General features: G+C 52.8%; 3 protein-coding genes across 9 annotated transcripts in view; 2 read left to right on the top strand and 1 right to left on the bottom strand.

Moving 5' to 3' along the window:
• The window catches only part of HAGH (hydroxyacylglutathione hydrolase), a 24,893-nt gene extending 13,029 nt beyond the window's left edge, over positions 1-11,864 (top strand). For 5 of the 7 annotated variants that reach the window (XM_053277112.1, XM_053277110.1, XM_053277113.1 and 2 more), the window contains 6 exons: positions 1,320-1,428; positions 3,626-3,729; positions 4,423-4,524; positions 5,372-5,451; positions 7,229-7,313; positions 11,727-11,864. In XM_053277112.1, coding sequence (XP_053133087.1) covers positions 1,320-1,428; positions 3,626-3,729; positions 4,423-4,524; positions 5,372-5,451; positions 7,229-7,313; positions 11,727-11,795 — 549 coding nt within the window. In that variant the 3' untranslated portion in view covers positions 11,796-11,864. Of the gene's footprint in view, positions 1-1,319; positions 1,429-3,625; positions 3,730-4,422; positions 4,525-5,371; positions 5,452-7,228; positions 9,594-11,726 lie in introns of those variants that run through there. The other 2 variants (XM_053277108.1, XM_053277109.1) reach the window with 2 other exon arrangements.
• Positions 11,727-18,689, top strand: HAGHL (hydroxyacylglutathione hydrolase like). Its single transcript, XM_053277116.1, has 8 exons — positions 11,727-11,865; positions 13,279-13,343; positions 13,580-13,697; positions 14,754-14,862; positions 15,912-16,015; positions 16,411-16,512; positions 17,349-17,428; positions 18,150-18,689. The coding sequence occupies exons 1-8, from the start codon at positions 11,761-11,763 to the stop codon at positions 18,313-18,315; spliced, it is 849 nt and encodes a 282-aa protein (XP_053133091.1). The 5' UTR covers positions 11,727-11,760; the 3' UTR covers positions 18,316-18,689.
• CIAO3 (cytosolic iron-sulfur assembly component 3) overlaps positions 13,970-21,548 on the bottom strand; it is a 14,667-nt gene continuing 7,088 nt past the window's right edge. Inside the window, exons 9-11 of the mRNA XM_053277107.1 lie at positions 21,374-21,511; positions 20,450-20,607; positions 13,970-19,478 (exon numbers count right to left, since the gene is read on the bottom strand). Of these exons, the coding sequence (XP_053133082.1) occupies positions 19,240-19,478; positions 20,450-20,607; positions 21,374-21,511 (535 nt within the window). The 3' untranslated portion in view covers positions 13,970-19,239. The remainder of the gene's footprint in view (positions 19,479-20,449; positions 20,608-21,373; positions 21,512-21,548) is intronic.

Raw genomic sequence — 21,548 nt, forward strand, 5'->3', positions numbered from 1 at the left:
TTTTTAGATGATTTGTTTTTGAATTATTCAAGGTGTCTACAAAACACAGAAAACCAGATAAAAAACCCCAGGAAAACAAAACACCAGTCATATAGTTGAAAATGAAGTGCCTGATTATAGAACCAGTCAGGGCAGGGGTTCTCAAATGGGGTGCCCCAGATGTTGCTGGACTGATGTTCAGATGTTCCTCATGGCTGAGAGTCCAAGAACAGCGGGAACCCAAGTCTGAGAACTTCTGTGTTAAGGATTCCGGTCTGGTTCACATTCGCCAAGACATTCTAGGTTCCTGTCCAGCTCCAGTTTGCTGGGTCCCTGAACTGCTTTTTAGTTTGGTTTGACTTCCCAATATTAAGTGCCCTCCTCCTTGTGCCTTTCTTACAGTCTCCACACCGCTGGGAGCGCCTTCTTTGTAGGGACAATATTTGCAAAAATGATGATCATAAGAGACGTTTGCTTTGTGTGCCCCAAGCTCTCTGCATTTAATGACGACGACAGCAATAGCTCCAGCTTCATTCAGACGTTTTGAGTTTCCGTATTCTAGTCCCTTTTTTGGTGGGTGGGGGGAGCTGTAAAGCTTGAAACAGAGGATGCTTTCTAGCAGGCTTCGATGGCACCTTTCGCATATCTCTCTTTTTTTTTTTTTTTTTTTGCTGTGTGTTCAGAACAGACAGGGCAAGATGGAAAGATGTTCTCGGAAGGAAGGCACCTTTTTCTTCCTGCAAGAGTCCAGACCTGAATGCTCTTCAGAAGTGTTACAAGACGAGTCATTTTAGAAACAGTTATATTTTGAAGCGGACTTTCAGTGACTGCTTTTTACACATGACCACATGTTCCCCACCAGTTCCTTTAGACCTTTAGGAAGGGAATGCTAGCAAGCAAAGTCTGTAACCTGCCCCCCCCGCCCCACCACCACCTCAGTCTAGTCCCTGCCGTGCGCGCGGCTGAGTTGCTAAAAGTGTTGCCTCTTTTCTACACCCAGAGCGGCCAAAGATTGCTCTTGATAAAGCTGAGAATAAACCACTTTCCCTTTCTGCCTGATGAGGTGCCCTGTGTCGCCTGAAGGTCTGCACAGTTTGCAGCACAACGGTTGCCCAGCTCCAGATATTCCTATAACAGTTCAGCAAGGCTATACCAGACAAGAGTTGCTGGGTTGCATCTGCTTCTGTGGCACTTCTGCTGGGGTTGCCTCCGCCCACCGCTCTGGGCATTGTGGGTTGAGGCTGGCGCGGCCGCGCTGAAAAGTCTCGCGCCAAGAGCGCTGCTGTGTCTCACCATTATGACTGCTTCATCGGTGACCCGGGGGTTTTGCCTTTCCCCAGGTGGGCTCTCTCAGCGTGAAATGCCTCTCTACCCCCTGCCACACCTCTGGACATATCTGCTATTTTGTGACAAAACCCAACAGCTCCGAGGCGCCGGCCGTGTTTACAGGTGAGACTTTGGATAGGGCTACACCCTCGTGGTCTCTCTTAATTTTTTTTCATCTCTGTGCGGAATGAGTTTTGTTCTGGACAGCAGTATCAAGGCAATGTGTGCGCACACCTGCATTCAGAATGGGGCCTTCCTGATCCGAACTGAGCGGGATCTAAATTGAACTTCCAAACACCTGTGGACATCCAGACACTTGTGAGTGCATGTGTGTGCACACGCCTTAAAGAGAACAGTGCTGCACACCCTGACATAGGCTGCCGATAAGTTTCCGAGCAAAATACAATGTACTTAAGAGAGTGCCTCCTTTGTCACGAACCCTGTCGCCTATTAAGATCATCTGGGGGCTTATTTAGTAGCAACTCAGGACTGGGCCTTCTCTGTGGCTGCCCCAGGGTTCTGGAATACACTCTCTCTCAAAATAAGAGCTTCTCCGTCTCTGATTGCTTTTGAGCAGGCCTGTGCAACTTAAGCCCCCCAGCTGTTTTTGAACGATAGTTCCCATAACCTCCAGCCACAGTGGCGAGTAGCCAGGGGTCATGGGAGTTGTAGGCCAACATCTGCAGGAGGGCCGAAGCTGAGCAGCCCTGCTTTTGAAAAGGCCCTCAAGACCAGTGTTCCCTCTCACAGAGATTCCCAGATGTTGACTACAGTTCCCATAATCCCCAAGCAAAAGCCATTGCAGTTGGGGATTCTGGGATTTGTAGTCGACAACATCTGGGAATCCCTGTGAGAGGGAAGGCTGCTCAAGACACGAGTGTTTTCACAGGCTTTTAGTTAGAATTTGTTTTAAACTGTTCAGTTTTTCTTCTATGAGATTGTTTTAATTGTGTTGAATTCTGTTCGTATATTTGTTGTATTTTAAATTATGTGGACTGCCTGGGGAAACACACATCGGGCTATATATAAACATGATTGATTAAATAAGAATAGCAATAGCAATAGCAATAGCACTTACATTTATATACCGCTCTATAGCCGGAGCTCTCTAAGCGGTTTACAATGATGTAGCATATTGCCCCCAACATTCTGGGTACTCATTTTACCGACCTCGGAAGGATGGAAGGCTGAGTCAACCTTGAGCCCCTGGTCAGGATCGAACTTGTAACCTTTTGGTTTTACCACTGCGCCACCAGAAGCCAGCTGTGTTGGGAATACAGGGGGCTTGCAGCCCAAAAGATTGCAAAGGTCTCTTTAAGGCGCATTGATACGGCAGAGCTGTTCTCTTGGCCTCTTCCACGAAACGTGTTCAACTGGTTTGGCGTAGCTTGGCTTCTCTGACGTGCTGGTTGGCTTCATGAGCACCTGGCTGAGCATTCCTGCAGCTTCCCCAAGTGGGTTTCTTAAAATCTCTGTTCCTTTCCTGGTGTGCCAGTCGTGCAGGTTGTACCCTCGACTAATCTGTGTCCATGTGACCTCCTGATCTTGGGTACTCCCATAGCAGAGATTCCTTTATTTTGCCAACCTTTCCTCCACCTTTTTAATTTTATTTTACACTGATTGTCCTTCCTCCAAGGAGCCCAGAGCAGTTATGATGCTCTGAAGGACCAGAGCGGTCCTTCTTCCAAGGAGCCCATGGTTGTGTTTATCCTCCCAACAACCCTGTGAGGTAGGTTCGGCTGAGAGAGAGGTGACTGGCTCAGAATCACCCAGTGAACTTCATGGCTGAACGGGGATTTGAACTCGGGTCTCCCCGGTTCTACACCAACACTCCAGCCACTACAGCACACTGGCCTTCTTTAGAGCTGGTTCTTTAGGGGAGGAGAGCTGGTCTTGTGGTGGCCAGCATGAATTGTCCCCTCTGCTAAGCAGGATCTGACCAGGTTTGTATTTAGATGGGAGACTACATGTGAGCACTGTAAGATATTCCCCTTAGGGAAGAGCACCTGCCTGCTTGCATGCAGAAGGTCCCAGGTTCACTCCCTGGCAGCATCTCCAGGTAGGCCTGGGAAAGACTCCTGCCTGAAACCTTGGAGAGCTGCTGCCAGTCAGTGTAGACAATATTGAGCTGGAGGGACCAGTGCTCTGACTCGGTATAAAGCAGCATCCCATGTTCTTAAGTTTCCTACTACTACTAATGTTAAGTGTTTTCTTTTTTACTTTCAACACTGTGTGAGGTGCTGCACATAACACAGACGTGCTCCTGTCCTCAGTGTCAAGACCAGACTCTGGGTGCACAATTGTGTGTGTTTCTCTCCAGGGGACACGCTCTTTGTAGCTGGCTGCGGGAAGTTCTTCGAAGGAACCCCTGAGGAAATGTACAGGGCCCTGATCGACGTCTTGGGTAACCTCCCGCCTGAAACGGTACTGTGCAGCTTCTCTCTGGGGCTATCTGTGTTAAGAACCGACTCGGCAGTCTGTCTTTCCCCCCAGGAAACCCTGGGGACTGCATTGGGCAGGCAGGGGGAGAGAGGGGACTTCGGGTCTTGAACAGAGAACTTCTGGCACCTTGCCCGCTCTAGACTCCCTTTAGAGAAACCACAGCGACTAATCTGATGCCCAGCGCACTTACGCAGCAGCCGCACCCAGCTCTTGTGTGCACAAGTCAGCCAGCTAGACAGCAAATCACCTTCCCCAGTGAACCGATAAAGCCCAGGGCTGGCCTCTCCGGGAGGCTGATGGGTGGTTGCCTTGGGGCGGTTTAACAGAAATGGAGGAATTGGGGTGGGGTGGGGGGCCATCCCCCCCCGGTCTATCTGCCATCCAGAGCCCCTCCTTAGTAGATAAGGCAGTGCTGAGCAAACTTGGCCCTCCACCTGTGATTGGATTACAACTCCCATCATCCCCAGCATTCTGGCTGTGGATGATGGGAGATGTAGTCCAGCCACAGCTGGAGGGCCCGGTTTGCCCACCCTGAGATGAGACTTGCCTGGAGTGAGGGTTTGTGGTGGTGTGTGTGTGTGTGTGTGTGTGTGTGTGTGTGTGTGTGTGTGTGTTGACTAAAGTGCGTTCTCCCTCCTTCTCTCCCCCCCCCACCCATGCTCATTTCCTTCCTAGAAAGTTTACTGTGGTCATGAATACACCATCAACAACTTGAAGTTCGCCCGGCACGTGGAACCCAATAACAGCGCCATCCAGCGGAAGCTATCCTGGGCAAAGGTATGTGGGCTCCTTTGCAGAGATGGGCCTTTCGGGAGGCTGGGTGTGGCGGTCGCTGGAGGGAACCCATGATGGGGGCACCAGCAGGGTGGCAGCACGCCCTTGGAGTAGCTCTCGGGGACCGGTCTGCACCTTGTGTGCTTGGCAATGAGCTTTTCTTGCAAAGCTTGTCAGAGACCCAAAGAAGCGGCTGGGTAGCTTCCCTTCTCCCTGCCCGCCCGCCCCAGGCCACTTGCCAGGCTTGATTTTGAAAGGGAACTGGGCCCCACCAGGGGGCAGCATGAATCGCCTCCCTGCCTTTGGTCTCCTTGGTTAGTCCTGGCCCCCAGACGTCGTTGGACTACAACTCCCATCATCCCAGCCACAGTGGTGGGAGTTGTAGTCCAGCAACATATGGGGACCAAGGTTCCCAGTTCCCTCCCTGGCAGGATCTCTAAGATGGAGCTGGGAGAGATTCCTGCCTACAACCTTGGAGAAGCCGCGGCCAGTCTGTGTAGAAGCTGCTGCCAGTCTGTGAAGACAATACTGAGCAAGGTGGACCAATGGTCTGACTCAGTATATGGCAGCTGCTTGTGTTCCTTTGGAGGGTTGGGGCACCCCTGGGTTAGAACACGGAAAGGCAGCAGCAAATTCCTCCTGACTGAGCCAATAGGTAAAATTTTGCCCACATGCCTGTCTTAATATTCCATCCCACACGTTAAAGAGCCAGAGACTTGCATTAAAAAAAACACCTCAATTCAAATTCTGCAGATAGGCCTGGCATGTCTTGCGGGGGCGGCAGGGAGGGAGAAATGCCAGCCCGTTGGTATCCAGAACAATTTTCAGAAGTCTCCTCTTGCTTCCGTAGGCAAAATACGATGGTGGGGAGCCAACCATCCCGTCAACCATTGGCGAGGAGTTCACATACAACCCCTTCATGAGAGTGAGGTATTCATGCCCCAGAGTGGATTCCTGCATCACAAGGCTGTGTGTTAATCTGATGAGGGTGCGGTGTGCCCGAAAGGTCTTTCCACGTGACAATTTATTGCGTCGTCATTGCTGACTTCCTTGGCAACATTTCTGCCTATCCAGACGACACCCACCCCCTTGTGGATTTTATTTTATTGTTTAATGTGTATACCGCCTTTCATTAAAACCATCCCAAGGCAGTTCACACAGAAGAATTAAAACCAGACTATAAACATTCCGCAATTAAAATACTAAGCTAGAATATAAAAACATAAATAAAATCTTATGTTTTTGTATTCTAGTTTAGTATTTTAATTTATTTATTTATTTATTTATTTATTTATTTAGCCTACTTTTAATACCACCCAAAACTTGCATCTCTGGGCAATTTACAACAAAGCAAAACAAACAGGAAAAGTTGTTGTCTTGTTATTATTATTATTGTTTTACATTTATATCCCGCTCTTCCTCCAAGGAGCCTAGAGTGGTGTACTACATACTTGAGTTTTTCTTTCACAACAACCCTGTGAAGTAGGTTAGGCTGAGAGAGAAGTGACTGGCCCAGAGTCACCCAGCTAGATTTTTTATGGCTGAATGGGGATTTGAACTTGGGTCTCCCCGGTCCTAGTCCAGCACTCTAACCACTACAGCGTTACAACAATTTACAAGTTTTTCAACAGTGTTGAAACTATTAAAGCAATATTTAATGAAAAGCCTGGGTGAACAGATGCAGCTAAAAAGATGTAAAATACAAGCACAATATAACCATTCATTTCATTAATTCGCAATCAGTTGCAGCTCATCCTAGAGAACCAGGGGGGTGGTTAACCAGGGCGTGTGGTTAACCACACAGCTCTACCTGGTGAATGGCCAGCCTGCAGGCAGAGAGAGAGATTGGACTCACCTGAGCTGCTGCCGGGAAGCAGAGACGGCCTTCTCCTGGTTCATTAGGTTCCTTTTTTTTTTTTTTTTTTTGGTGGCAATGAGTGCTAAGCTAATCTAAGTGACCTTTATTGCCCATTTAATTTTGGGGTGATTTTTTTTTTTTAAAGCGTAGAATTCTTGCATCATACTGATCTAGCACAACAGCCTTCCTCTGGTTTTTCAGGCTTTCACAGCAGCAGCAGCATGGGTGGTAGAGATAATATTGCTCAGCTCAGTTGAAACTGGCCAGCTCCCTTAAGCTTTTACCGATCAGCTGCTCAGAGTGGCATTTGGAACCTTTTCCTTTCTCTTTTTTTAATGCAATTGACCAGTTCTGTTGAAATTGGCGAGCAGACTGTTTTGATTGAAGTGCCTTACTGCCATACCAGCCCAGTAAGTGCAGCGCACCATTCTGCACTTCTGACACCAGGAAAAAGAATCCCGAAAACTCAGCAGTGATTTTGGCCTTTCCCGCGACACAGTGGTAGCGTGGCGGAAACGTATTCCTTGTGAGCAGCAATGTACTGGAAGTCTAGGATGGGAGAAGGCAGCCTTGACTCTCCCGCTGTTGTTGAACTACAACTCCCATCATCCTCAGCCAGATGTGGCTGGGAATGATGGGAATTGTAGTTCCAAAACAGTTGGCGAGCCAAGGTTACCTAACCCTGGTCTAGGATGTAAAAGATCTATTGAGGGCCAGGGCTTGTCTTGGTAACTCCAGTGCAGCAGGAGGACAAATGGAGATAAATTTGTGGTGGGGGCCTCTTTGGGAGTTCAGTTTCCCTTTCAGTGACTGGCATGACCCGTGTTTCTTCCCTGTCCCCCGCCCCAGAGAGAGAACCGTGCAGCAGCATGCCAAGGAAGATGACCCAGTCCGGACCATGGGGGCCATCCGGAAGGAAAAAGACAACTTCAAGGTGCCAAGAGATTGAAGCCTCACTCCGTTTCTATACCACTTTTCTTTCTTCCCACCCTCCCTCCGAAAATTGATTTTAGTTTTACTGCTGTGTCATTGCTCTATTCTGTTTAAAACCATCCCTGTATAGGAATTTTAATTTTGTCTTAAAAGCAACGATGACAAAAAGCACTTTGTTCTTGCTGGAGAGCTTCTAGACGCTATTTTTTAAAAAATGTTAAAACCTAATTATTCTTAAATCTCTGGATTTCAGCCTGTGTGTAGCAGTTACCTTCGTTTTGTCTTCTGCTGTTGTGCATGGAAGCAGTAGCAGCTCCTCCGGCCTAGCCTGGTGGGGGGGTCAAACGAGGCACAGCTGCCTCTGGTTCTCAGTTGCTCCCCTTCCATCCCACCCCACTGCACTGCTGGCAGGCTGGCCATTTGACAGGTAGAGCTGTGCAGCTCTACCTGATGAATGGCCAGCCTGTAGACAGTGGCTCTCACTAACACCAGGGTGGGATGCAGGGAGGATCAACCAGGAGCTACCAGGAGCAGCTGTGCCTCACTTGACAATCCTGCCCCGGCTCATTCGGACAAGTTGCTACTGCATGGAAATCCTCCTAGATACATTGGCAAGGGCTGCATGCTCCGTACGCTTGTTGTCGGGGCAAAATGTGGGCAAGCGGCTGTGCCCGGCGGGTCTGGCTTTCCAAGGAAGGCAAAGCCGAGCCCTTGGCCTCTTCTGCACTTTCTCTCCAGCTGCTTGGAAACCTCATTATTATTATTATTATTATTATTATTTTCAACCAGCTCGTGTCTTTTTTGTGAGGCTTGGAAGGAAGACTTCTCATTCTTTATCTGCTGGGCACAACCCTCCACGGCATGTTGGCACCTTCACTGCTCCGGACGCTTAGCCCTCCAAGGTCTCTTTGCCCTCTGAGGGGTTTGAAATGCGGCCTGTGGCTCTGCTCCGGAAGCTGTTGTGGCTGGAAAACCCCCTCAGAAGCGGCAAAGGAGCCTGCACTACCTCTGCACAGGTGACGATCCGGTGCGATGCATTCCCAGCGAGGGCAATTCTCCCTGTCCTCATTCGGGAGCCGACTTGTGGGGAACAGTACCCTCCTGCCCCCAGAATTCTTCAGAGCAGGGCATCCCAAGCTGGGGTGCCCAGCTGCTGTTGGACTAGAACTCCCATTGCCCCTGGGAGTTGTAGTCCGGCCACCCCAGGAGATTCCCGGAATTCTTTTGGGGGAAGCTGTGACAGTTAAAAAGGCTTAAGAGCTATTTAAAGGAGATGTGCCCCCTTTGTGGCTGGCCAGACACAGTATTGCTTCGAACCCCTTTCAGTATGGCCAGCTCATTTCCCCCCACCTGCTTCAAATGTCCTCCCCTGTTGATTCAGCGATGGCACATTTCCAGATTCATCTGAGAGAAATGAGCTAGCATGTCCAGCAGAAGGGACATGTCGCTCACCAGCTTCATCTGTCCTGGCTTCCCCTCCTCATGCCAAGAAACCCGGGAACTGGGAGTCCGTGAGAGCAGTTGGACATCTCTTCCGGGACCCATCTCAAGATAGCCTCCTAAACGTCTAGTCCAGTTCTCCCTCTAACCGGGATTCTCAGATGCTGTTGACTACAACTCCCAGAACCCCCGGCTGCAATATCTTTTGCTTGGGGATGATGGGAGTTGTAGTCCCAAAACATCCTGCTGGAGAAAGTGGTGGACACGTTGTAACATAGAACGCCCTGCATTGTAAGAGTTGCAGTGATTTGTAAATAGCTTCGCCACATTGTGACAGGGACGGGATACATGTTGGGTTCTCTTCTCCTTTTAAAAAAGAACAGGCAGGCAGCTGTTCTGCAGGTGTGGCTTGTCGCACCTACCTGACGAATAGCCAGCCTCCAGGCAGGGTGGGAGAGAGAGGAACCACCAGAACTGTTGGGGAATCAGAGCTAGCTGTGCTCCCCCCCAGCTCATTAGGACAAGCCACTACTGGAGAGGTTGAATGTAGTCCTCTTTCCAACATTGCTGCTTTATTGCCCACAAAAAGAGAGGGATGGGTGTTTGTGTGGCAGGAGAGCCAGCCAATCCAGGATGGCCTTGCAGCACTCCTGACCTCTGCTGCACCATTCCTTATATACGGCTGCTATGATTGGGTGTGCTTGATAAGCGTGGTGGGAGGGGAGCAGGTGATTGGTTCCTAAGGAAGCATTAAGGGGACGACTGCCGTCTCCTGGTCTGGAAGTAATACACATGGAAGGAAATGCTCTCCTCTGTTGTCAATAAACATCTCCTGCACTTAGCTGTGACGTTTTTGCCTCTAATTTCTGATTTGCAGTGCTGGGGGGTGGGGGTGGAGTTGGAGAGGGTGGTGGGGAGGGAAGGAAGGGGTGGGGGTGGGCCAGGACTGAATGTGAACAAGGATTATTTGATCATTTCTGAGGCCAGGATTGATTCCTAGAACGTATGATGAAGCATGCCTCTGGCCACATGCAGAGTACATTCCCGCTTATCATTGTCACACAGGCTTGGGGGATGTTCACAGTGGACACACACCGAAAAGTGGCTTGCCCCCTTGCAGAAATGCACTTGGTCCCTTCTGGCATCTCCCAGATAGGGCTGACAAGAGCTTCCTGCCCTATCCCACACCTTGGGGAAGCCGCTGGAAGCTGCCATGTACTGAGTCAGGCCCTTGGTCCATCTAGCTCAGTATTGTCTACCCAGACAGGCAGCGGCTTCTCCAAGGTTGCCGGCAGGAGTCTCTCTCAGCCGTACCTTGGAGATGCTGCCAGGGAGGGCTCTTGGCACCTCGATGCTCTTCCCAGAGTGGTTCCACCCCCTAATAGAGTGCTCACACTTCTAGTCTCCCAGCCAAATGCAAACTAGGGCGGGCCCTGCGTGGTTAAGGGGAAAGTCATGCTTGCTGCCACAAGACCAGCTCCCACCCCTCCCCTAAACACACACACACCCTTCCCCTTTCCTTCCTTCCCCCTTCCTGGTGCTTCCACGGCACAGCTCCCGAGCAGAGGCCGCGCCACTTCCCCAGCGCCCCTCTCCGTTGGCGAGGGGGCCGTCGGTCCTCCTGCCGCGCGCCGCCGCGTTCCTGCCCAAGCGGCAGAGCCCCCAGAGCTCCGTCTCGGCGAGGAAGGCCCCGGCTGCCCGCAGCCGTGCTGCTGGAGAGGGGGCCGCGGCCGGCTGCTTCCTCCTGGGCGCAGCGCCCCGCGCGCCCTTGGAGAGGCCGCCGCAGCCGCCGCCGGGCAAGCTGGCTGCGCGCCGGGGAGGCGGGGCTGGCGGCGGGCGGGCTGCAGCGCAGGAGGCGGCGGTTGCGCACGTCGGCTGCGGCTTCCGAGGAGGCAGGTAGTAGCAGCAGCAGCCGCCCAGCTGCGGAGCGGGGCGGCGGGAGGGGCGCCCGTAGCCAGGACGCGTCCGCCTGCTGCTGCTGCTGCTGCTGCTGCTGCTGCCCGGAGCTGGAGGGAGGGTCCCCCTCCCCAAAAAGGGCGCTTGGACGGAGGGAGAGGACCCCGAGGAAGACTTCGTAGCAGCTGCTGCAGGCAGGGCGGATCTCGCTATCATCGAGCGGATCTGGGTTCAAAGAACCGCCCCTGCCCCCCCCCCCGTTCCAGCCCCGCTCCCTGTTTCCTTTCTCCTCTCCAAGGGCCCCCTTCTCTCCCCCTAGCCACGCTCCTGGTCCACTGACCTCCGTGCGGCTGGCCCCTGCCCTGTTGCCGGCCACGCAGCCCGAGTCCAGGCATCGCTACTCGGGAGGAAGCCCCTTCCGCTCGACAGGGGCCTTGGTTCCCCAGCAGCGTCCGTCGGGGCGTGTGTGCTTCCTGGAATCAAGGAAGAGGCTCTCACACTTGGGTGTCCCCTGCTGGACTACGACAACTCCCGGCATCCCCTGCCACTGTGGCTGAGGAGGAAGGGAGTGAGTTGCATGGCATCTGGGGACCCACCTTTCAGAACCCCTGGAATTAAGGTTTACCCTGCCCTGGTGGGGGAGAGGGGCTGGGTTGCTTGCAAAGATGACCCACACAGACACACTGCCACCCCCACCTTGCATGAGTAGGAGACGCTAATGCAGGGGGAAACCCTTGTGGTTTGGGGGTAGGAAGGGGGGCTGCATTGTGTGAAGGAGGGTGGCGTACGGATGATGATGACGATCAAGGAGTTCCCAAACCCCCGTCCCCAGATGTTGTTGGACTACAACTCCCATCATCCCCTGCCACCGTGGCCTTTGGCCGAGGCTTCCAAAGTCAGGAGTAGGAGCCCCAGGAAGCGGTGGGGTGGGCAGAGAACCCACACTTGTCTTGAACCCCTGAATGCAAGAAGTGGGGACTAATTCAACCCTGGAAATGCAAACGGTGATGCCACCGCTGTGACCAGAGAGGGGCCCCCAGGGATGCTTTCTCAGTTGACTTGAGTTTCCTTCTTGCAGCTCGCTGCTCCCATGACCTTCAAATCCTCGGAGCATGAAGGTCAAGGTGATTTCTATCCTGGAGGATAACTACATGTACCTGATCATCGAAGAAAGCACGCGGGATGCCGTGGCTGTTGACGCCGCCGTTTCCAAGCGGGTAACTCACGACCGGAGGAAGCCTTGTTGCGAGCCAGCTGCGGTGACATCTTTGGGTCAGGGTGGCACACGGTTGAAGGGTGAAATTGGGCCCCCCCCCCAAGATTGTGGAGATGATTTCCAGCCTTTCAAACTGGAGTGGCAGGGAAAGCTTTCTGATTTTGGAGCTTATCCTCTTGTGTGTGCTGCTTCAGCACGAGGGACCGCTGTGGCGTCCCTTCTCCTTTTTTTCTGGCCTTTGTTATGGCCATATATTGACTTATTCATCCTATTTATAAACCTTCTTGGCACATGCATCCCCATTTAAAACAATGAAATAAAACACCAACTTGATGGCACAATCTTTCCTTTCCCCACTTTTCAACAAAAGTTTCCAAAGCAGTTTACGTAGATAATAAATGACATGAAGCTCTTATGTATCGACAGGCAGCGCATCCTGAAGGCATATCTTCCGAGCCCACGAATGGGGGAGAATTAGGTTGCCAAAGCGATAGCTGGACTCTCCCGGACGGAGAGAACAGTCTGCGTCTGCAATTCTGTGACTAGCCCCCCCCACCCATCACCAGTCATGGTGGTTTTAGTGGTTTACCAGGAGCTCTGGGAAGGGTCACCGGGTGATCTGGGCAGGACTGGGACTTCCTTAGGGGGGCAGCCAGCTTTTTGACTGGCCCTTGGCCCTGTGCATTCAGCAGTCACGTCAACTGCAGGCATTAGCGGGTGACTGTCCTTCTCTCTGTAGGAGCAAGAATGCCAGCTGCTAATGTCTGCAGATCAAGTGGCTGTGTTGCCACATGCCAGGTAGTGGCAGGGGACGGGGGTCCTCTTCCCTTGATTACTATCTCCTCTGCACCCAAGCAGACCCCCCTCTAACAGGGATTCCCAGATGTTGTTGACTACATCTCCCAGAATCCCCAGCTGCAATGGCTTTCGCTTGGGAATTGTGGGAGTTGCAGTCAAAACCATCTGGCAATCCCTGTTAAGAGAGGACACTGCACCCACGTTCCTGTTTTTCCTACAGGAAAATGCATATAAGGATCCTGCCCTAGATCAGGGGTAGCTAACCTTGGCGTGCCACGTGTTCTTGAACTACAACTCCCATCATCCCCAGCCACATGTGGCTGGGGAGGATGGGAGTTGTAGTTCAGAAACCGCTGGAGCACCTGGGTGGCCTACCCCGATCTAGCTTGTACCCCACACAGCAGTGTGGCGGGGTTAAATCAGGAAAGCAACACGGGGGGGAGGGTTAAGCCCCCACTAGCACCCAGTCCTGGCGGAATTTCCTTTCCCGACCCCTGCCTGTTGCTGCCATTAATTTCTTTTTAAGAACCGCACAAGGCCTGCATCATGACTAGCTGCACTCTTCGGTTCTTTGCAGGCACTCAGGTGAGGCTTCTCTTCTCCCCCTCTTTTTCAGTTGCTCGAAATCATCAAAAAGGAAGGCGCTACTCTCAAAGCCATCCTGACAACTCATCACCACTGGTGAGTGGACCTCAAGGGGCCCTTTTCTAAATAAGTTCAAGGGGAGACAGGGCTTGTGGGGGGGGGGGAAGAAAAAGGAAGAATGGGGGCGGGGGGTGTTCCTCGCAGGGATGGTTGTGATTTGCTGCCCTGTCCCGTGTTTGCAGACTTTATCGGCCCCAGGATGAAGGGAGGAAGCAGATCCCTCTGAGGAGCTCTTAATGGAAAGAACTCTCCCCCCTCTTCTGTCTATAAAGGGATCATGCCCGAGGCAACGAAGAACTGGTGAAGCTGTTCCCTGGCTTGGAAGTGTACGGTGGGGACCACAGGGTTGGCGGCCTGACCCATCGAGTGACTCACAACGAGGAGTTAAAGGTGAGAGGGAAGATCTTCTCTTGGGTGCAACCAGAAACTTCCACTGAGGGAAGCTCTTGCAGGTCCTAATTACCAAGAGAGGTGCTTCCTGAAATTTGTATCTAACCCGTTTTAATAATAATAATAATAGCCAATTACAAAAAGCAACTTTACTGGGAACAGCCTATATTCTGCGACGATATCTATAACAACTGACAATAAAATTCAGCCATCCCAGGTCCTTGGGAAGGACTCGATGTCTGGATAAAACAAACCAGTCAATAACACCTGTCTGACTGTAAAATAATAATAATTAATAAATAAACTTTATTGGTTAGCTGCCCCTTAAATTGTTTTGGGTGGCTCACAACACAGGATTAAAACATAACACATTAAATCACATAACACATTAAATCATAACAGACAAAAAAGTGGGGAAAGAAAATACAAAATACAATACAGAGCAGTTTAAAAACTCATTTTAAAATTAGTTAGAAATCAGATCTGAAAATCAGAATTTTAGAACAGAACAGAACTTTATTATGGTCGTAGACCAATATACAAGAAATACAAACAAAATCAGAATTTTAAAAGCCAGAGTGAACAAAAAGGTCTTCATCTGGCATCTAAAAGGGATGGTGCCAGGCGAACCTCGCTGGGGAGGCTGTTCCATGAACGAGGTGCCACCACCCAAAAGGCCCTCTCCCTAGTGGCCACCTGCCTCACCTCGTTTGGCAGCGGCACTTGGAGCAGGAGAAGTTCTTAAGGTTCGGGTCGGGACATATGGGGCAAGGTGCTCTCTCGGGCAACCTGGTCCCTCCCAAGCCATTTAGGGCTTTAAAGGTTAAAACCAGCACTTTGAATGGCGCCCAGAAACGGACTGGGAGCCAGTGCAGCTGATGAAGCACCGGCGTGATATGCTCAGAAACTTTTAAACTCTAAGCAAGTGCTGGCTGAACACAGGCCAACTGGGTGCGGGCGGCTTTATGCTGCAGAGGTACAGGTGTGGTCAGCAGCCCTCACAGCACTTGCTCACACACAGGGGGTGGGGGTGGGTTCCTTGTTTCCCTCTGGCAGTTTGGCAGCATCAACGTGAGATGCCTCCTCACTCCTGGCCACACTCTGGACCACGTCTGCTACTTCGTGTGGGAAGAGGACTCTCTGGATGCCCCGGCCGCCTTCACAGGTCTGTCTCCCCAGCCCCAACAGAAATACAGTGGGTTAGAAAAAGAGGGGCTGTGCATAGTCAGGAGGCTTTTTGAAGAGTTGCAAAGTATAGCCATGCCTGCAAGGCAAGCACAGATTCAACAACCCTCGCCACATGCTCACAAATTGGGGGCATTTTTGCCATGGCTTAAATTTGGGGGGGGGGAATCCCCGTTTGTGGGCCCGAACCAGCATGTGCCAAAGGTCCTGCTTTGCCGAATCTGCGCCTGTGGATGTGCTTAATAGCTCCTACAGAGCCAGCATGGCTGCTCCTATCCCGTTTATTTTCAAAGCCATGCATCTGTCTGCCAGATTGCTGGAAATGGCAAGCATGCCCCTAAGTTTGGCACCCAAGCCAACATTTCAAAGGCGACCTTTGGTTCAGACCGCACTGGGCTTGTAGGTGCAGATGTGGGAGCCAAGTTCGAGAACCCTTGCTCTCGGAGGCCGTTAGGCACATCTGCTTGACGACTCTTAGAACACGGATTCTGAAACTTGGGTCCCCGGATGTTGGGCAACTCCATCACATCACCCGAGGCCATGTGGCTGGGGCTTGTGGGGGGTTGTCCAGTGTCATCTGGTGGAGACTCAAGTTTGAGAACCTTTGGGCTTTTCTAAAGGGATCGTTTTAGCCAAAAGACTTTTCTGGGAGTTAGGCACAATTCAGCAATAGGAAAAAGTGGGGTGGTATCGAATACTCAGTATTGACAGTTTCCTCCGTGTTTCATGGAAAGCATCATGCAAGCACAGATTGTGTAGCGATTTCCCATGGCAGTGCCACACTTCTGTTGGGCGTGGGAAGGAGCTTCGTGGTCTTGGCAACCCACGTGGGCTGTTTTTATGTAATATGAAGCCTGCTCAGAGGAGAGGGAGGTCTTCTGGGTGTGGTGCATGCAAAAATCTGTTGCAGAAAATCTGGGCAGGCATCTGGTGAGGATGTTTGAGCAACAGCTGGCTTGTTTCTTGTGTTGTGGGCTCCCATTTGGTTTTGAGAGCATCTGTTCTCCCCAACACCACCACCTCCCTCAGGTGACACCTTATTTGTCGGGGGCTGTGGGAGGATCCTGGAGGGGACAGCCGAGCAGATGTACAAGAGCCTAACGGAGGTGCTGGGCACACTGCCCCAGGAGTCGGTGAGTATGGACGCCATCCGTACCCATTTCGCTCTTTCCAGAGGAGTGTGGGCCAGAAGGCCCTGCCCCAAGGAGCTTACACTCCAAATGTTGACAGTGGGTGAGGAAAGGGTAGGGCGGGGCAAGGAACTGGCTATGCCAGATCGGCTTACAGCCCAATGATAAAATCACGGCTAGCAGAAATAACAGAGCGGCCACAAATGCAGAGCACAGTGCGGGGAAAATAGTATTGTCGATTAATGCCGAGGCAGCAGCTCAAGGGCAAGTGATCCCAGTCTGAACGGCAGAGAAGAAAGCCAGATCAGCAGCCATTTCTGAAACTTGGCTGGGACAGAGCAGCAGCGGGTCCCAAGATGATCGGCTTCTGCGAGCTGAAAGGAGCTTTTGCCTTCCAGAAGGTGTTCTGCGGACACGAGTATACCGCCCGGAACTTGAAGTTTGCTCTGAAAGTGGAGCCAGAGAGCGAAATGGTGAAAGACAAACTGGCTTGGGCCAAAGTAAGTGGTTCTGTTGATCCTTGCCGTGATCCTCCTGGAATCCATACGCAATGGAGGGAGGGCGAATGCACAGTTGTGGTCTCGGGACACACTCACAGCTCTTCCTGGTGCACTGTCGTCTGCACGCAGGCGCCAGGGCTGTTGATGAACAGGGGTTGGTGCTCCTCTCCTTCAGAGACTGGCTGTGTGCAGTGAAATGAGGGGAAGCACTGATATGATAGTTAATTTGGGGGATTCTCAGCCTTGGGTCTCCCAACTCCAGCCACAATGGCTGAAGGCCCTTGGGAGTTGTAGTCCAACAAGAGGAACATGGGAAGCTGCCATATACTGAGCCAGACCACTTTTCCATCTCGCTCAGTATTGTCTACACAGGCTGGCAGTGGCTTCTCCAAGGTTGCAGGCAGGAGTCTCTCGCTCAGCCCTATCTTGGAACCTTCTGCATGCAAGCAAGCGGTGCTCTTCCCAGAGCAGCCTCACCTCTCAGGGGAATCTCTGACAGTGCTCATACGTGTGGTCTCCTATTCCAAAGCAAACCAGGACAGACCCTGCTCAGCAAAGGGGACAAGTCGTGCTTGCAACCATAAGACCAGCTCTCCTCCCTTGTAAACACTGTCTGGAGCCCACCTTTGAGTACCCCTAAAGAGGGCCAATGTGAATCCTTCGCTTGCTGTATTGACAGGGGTGTGGTGGGGAGAGTTGGGAGCATGCCTCTTCCTCTCCTAAGCCTGAGAGGGAGCGGCTTCTGCTAGCCCCTCCAAGTGAATCTGAGCAGGCTCGACCATGCTCCAAGGAGGGTTTTCATCTTCTTTAAAAAGCTGCCTCTGGTTTTTGTGCAGCTGCGAGAGGACGAAGACCTGCCCACGGTGCCTTCCACACTGGCAGAGGAGTTCCTCTACAACCCTTTCCTGCGGGTCTCGTGAGTGTGCCCTCGAAGGGTAGAGATTTCCCGTCTGGTTCATAGTGCCGCTTAGGACCCAGACAAACTTAGGATCTGTGTGCGTACAACCAGGCTCGCCTCTGCCCTTCAGCCCCCAGGGCAGAGCAGGGCTTCTCAAATGTGGGTCCCCAGCTGCCATGGACTACAACTCCCATCATCCCCCACCACAGTGGCCAAAGGCTGGGGATGATGGGAGTTGTAGTCCATGGCATCCAGGGAGCCATGGTTGAAGTCGCCAGGCTTAGAGGGCACAACCAGCTTCCCCCTTTATACTTTTGCACTCCACAGCTGACGCAGGGAGGCACGGAACCCCAGAGCTTTGCGTGATCTAGCAAGGGGCATTCCTGATGTGACACATGGGGTTGGGGGAGGCCAGTGACCACAGAAGCAGGGCCAAAAGAGGCTGAAGGAGTTGTGGCTGCCTGTTCCAGAGGACCCTATGCAGTTAGTTTCCATGTGGTGGGGAATCTATTTGGAAAGCTGGAACCTGGAAAGACTGTTGGGGCAGATGAAGCCTGTGGTGGCCCTTGGGGGGGGGGGGAGCCTGGCTTGCTTGTGCAGGTTTTCTGGTGGCCCCCAGGGTGGGGGGCACAGGGACAGCCTCCAAGGGGCAGCTCCCCCAGCAGACTTGCCATTCGGCTTGTCCCCTCCTTGGCCGGGTTTCTTTGCATACTGAACGGGACTCAATTTGCCGTTCCAGAGAAGAAGCCGTCCAGAAGTTCACCGGCAAGGTTGACCCCGTGGAGGTCTTTGCTGCTCTCCGCCAGGCCAAGGACAGCTTCCGGAAGCCGAAGGAGAGGCTGAACCCCCAGGCCGTGCTGGCCTTTGAGTGGGGGCTCTTTGAGCCATTCCTGGAGAAAAAGTGACCAGCTGATCAGAGGGTGGGGAATGAGTTGCCTTTAAAGCTCTTGCACGAGGCCGGCCTGGACACACTGTGCCTCTCCCACCTCTTGGCCTGGCCTGTCCTCCACCACACCGGCTGATATGAACCGCACTGCCCTGCGCCAAGACCAAGGGAGCCCACACCGTTGCTAGCAGGCGGCCTGCACGGTTCCCCCCGACCCCATTCCGAGGTGGGGCGAAGACGTGTTGTTTCCGAGAGCAAACCTTGAAACGCACCACTGAATGAGCTCCTGGCTCCTATGCCTGCAAAATGGTGGGCGGGTACAGAACCGACACTGTGAACTTGCTCTAACGGCCATTGCTTTTCACCACTTTAATAAAGGGGCTTTGAAAGACACAGGGATTCGGTGTGGTGGGGACGCAGAGGGGAGCCTCCGCTCTGGACAGCAAGGGAAGGAGGCACCGAACGGGGCTTGCCTTGCTCTAGAGTTGCAATCACACACCCCTGTTTCGAGGCAGCTGAAGCAGGAGGCCAGGGGAAAGAGGTGGTGGCGCCAACAGAACGCCCACTTCGGGCTTGGCTCCTCGACACACAAGGGGGCAGGCAGGCTTCAGCCCCAAACTAAACGGGAGCCCAGAAGGCTGCTGAAATGCCCTCCGCTGACCAGGCCCACCCACCAACCCCATCTCTCTCTCACAGAGTCCAGGTACAGCAGCTCCCGGCAGGGGAAACTTCACAGGGCAAAAAACGCCCCGCAAACAGCCTGAGCCAGTCGCGGAAGCATCGCCCAGCCCTCTTTGAAGGCGGTCCACAGTCCTCACTCCGATCATGTGGTGCGAACGGGTCCACTTGCTACATCTTTGCCGAGGACGAATTGGTCTCTCCAGCCCCGCAGGCGGTGTTCAAGGGAGGGAGGCGAAACCCACAGTGACAGGCCTGTCCACCCTCACCACTTGATATTAAAGCCAGCATTCGCCTTCTCCACCGCATGGTACTGGGTGTGCAGAGCTTTCTGGGCCTGCTCCGAATCGGGGCCTCCCAGCCACTGGTCGTAGAGTTCCTCTACGGCCCTGTCCGTCTCGGGCTTCTGGCACCGCACCGACCCGTACAGCCTGTCCACCTGCTGGAGCAGGTCCTTGCTGGGCTCGCCTTCGGCCCTGATCTGGCCGCCTCCGTTCAAGCACCCTGGAAAACCAAGAGCGGCCCAGTGGGTGGCACCAGGGGCACAGGAGCTGGCCAGCCTGGCCGGCTCTCCTCATGTTGTTTCAAGTAGGACTCCTCAACCCTAGGTCCCCAGATGCTGACACCACAACTACCATCATCCGCAGCCACCGGGGATGATGGGAGCTGTAGTCCCACAGCATCTGGGGACTGGCGGTTGAGAACCCCTGGTTTATGAGTCTCCCTCAGAGGGAGTAGGGTGGTAGTTCCTTTTGGCTTGAATGTTGGGTGGAGAGAGGTACGAAGGGCCCCTGAATCCATCCCTTGGCTTATCTTTGGCCGGGATTGGGCGGGGGGGGGGTTGCCTGCGGTATCCTTGCAATAGCAGCCATTTTTATTATTTATTTACCCGTAAGGCCCCTCACTAGGCCACTATGCGATGACAGTGGCACACAGAGCATAATCCATCTATGGCGTTCTTTGCCACGGGATGTGGTGATGGCCACCAGCTTGCATGGCTTCCAAAAGGGACGTAGACAAATGTATGGAGGGCAGGTCTACCAATGGCTACTCTAGGCCGCCTCCAGCCTCGGAGGCAAGAGGCCTCTGAATCCCACTTGCAGGGGAGCAACGGCGGGAGAGAGGGCATGCACGCACCTCTTGCCTGTGGGCTCCCCGGAGGCATCTGGTGGGCCACTGGGGGAAACAGGAGGCTGGACTAGATGGGCCGCCTTAGGCCTGATCCAGCAGGGCTGTTCTTATGAGGGGGGAATCTCATAGGTAAAAATAAAAATGGCCGCCAGGAACATTGCCCCCTCTGCCCCCTCCCAGTCCGTTAAAAAAACCAAAAGCACCCAAAATGGGGCAACAAAATGGGGGTGAAGCACTTTGACTCAACCCCAGAGATACCGCCAAAGTTCTCAAGGCAACATGCACGGAGTTCAGCGTTCTCCCTCTGAGCAGGCCACCACGTCAAAGCTCCCCAGAGTCCTTACCTGAAGGGCAAGCCATGACCTCCACGTAGTGATACGGCGATTTCCCTCGCTTCAGCTTCTGCATTAAGTTCTGGATGTTCCGAAATCCATAAGCCAGGGCGAAGTGCAGCAGGATTTGGCCATCTTTCTCCAGCGTCACCTCCTGGAAATCCTTGTTTCTAGGGGCAGTGAAAGGAAGAGAACAGCTTGTGTGGTCCAGTTCTTCTGCCACGGCGCTCCTGCTCTGCTCAGAAACTGCCCTCCCTATTTGGCTGTGCTACAAGGCAAGTGGAAATTCGACAGTACGCGGCGCTCACCACCTGCTGGTCTTAGAGCACGCTGCTGGGGTATTTTTGGAATGGTCCGAAATCCGGCAGACAAAACTGTAGCTTAAAAAAAATACAAGGGACAGGAATAGCCCGGCAATTTTTCCAGTTGTCAAGCCCACCCACACCTAGGAGAAAAGGGCATTTTCAACACGATGGGTGTTCAGTCTGGTTGGGGTAAAAAGGTAACATTGTGCCGTCGAGTCGGTGTCGACTCCTGGCGACCACAGGGCCATGTGGTTTTCTTGGGTAGTTGTGATTTTCAGAAATCTGGCAAACAAAATCGTGGCTTTAAAAAAACAGAAGCAACAGGAGCAGTTTGTAGTTTTTAGGCTCAAAGCAGCGACATTTTTGCAGAGGAAATCAATCTGGTGGTGGGGAAACCCAACTCCTTCCTTTGCTGCCATCACATTTCCTCAGGGGACTGGACACACACTGCCATCATGAGCAGCTTGCCCATCCGGTTTGGTGGCCACCAGGCAACAACAGGTCAGTCTAACCAAACAGCACTCTGACCCTTACAACCAAGAAGTGCCAGCATGGCCATGAGGCTAGTGGGGTTTGAGCCAGCCCTGGGCCGACCGTCTGGCTGAGCTCTGCGCGGTCCTGGATTCCTTACTTCAGGGGCTTGTAGTGAACATCTTCCACTTGGATCCCAAAGAGCTCCTTGGCCGCATACTTATAGATGTGCTCCAGGTAGCCCCCAGAACCTCCTCCAGAATGCCCAAGGAGCTGCTCTCCGGAAACGCTGCTAAACCTAAGAGAGGGGAGGAAAGGATGCCACAATAAAAAAG

Source organism: Hemicordylus capensis, chromosome 13 (genome assembly GCF_027244095.1).
Source record: "Hemicordylus capensis ecotype Gifberg chromosome 13, rHemCap1.1.pri, whole genome shotgun sequence".
Classification (NCBI taxonomy): domain Eukaryota; kingdom Metazoa; phylum Chordata; class Lepidosauria; order Squamata; family Cordylidae; genus Hemicordylus; species Hemicordylus capensis.

Coding starts and splice junctions, on each gene's coding strand:
- HAGHL (XM_053277116.1), top strand. CDS start 11,761: ATGAAGGTCAAGGTGATTTCTATCCTGGAGGATAACTACATGTACCTG. Junction 11,866..13,278: donor ACGCCGCCGTTTCCAAGCGG/GTAACTCACGAC, acceptor CCTCTTTTTCAG/TTGCTCGAAATCATCAAAAA. Junction 16,016..16,410: donor GCACACTGCCCCAGGAGTCG/GTGAGTATGGAC, acceptor TTTGCCTTCCAG/AAGGTGTTCTGCGGACACGA.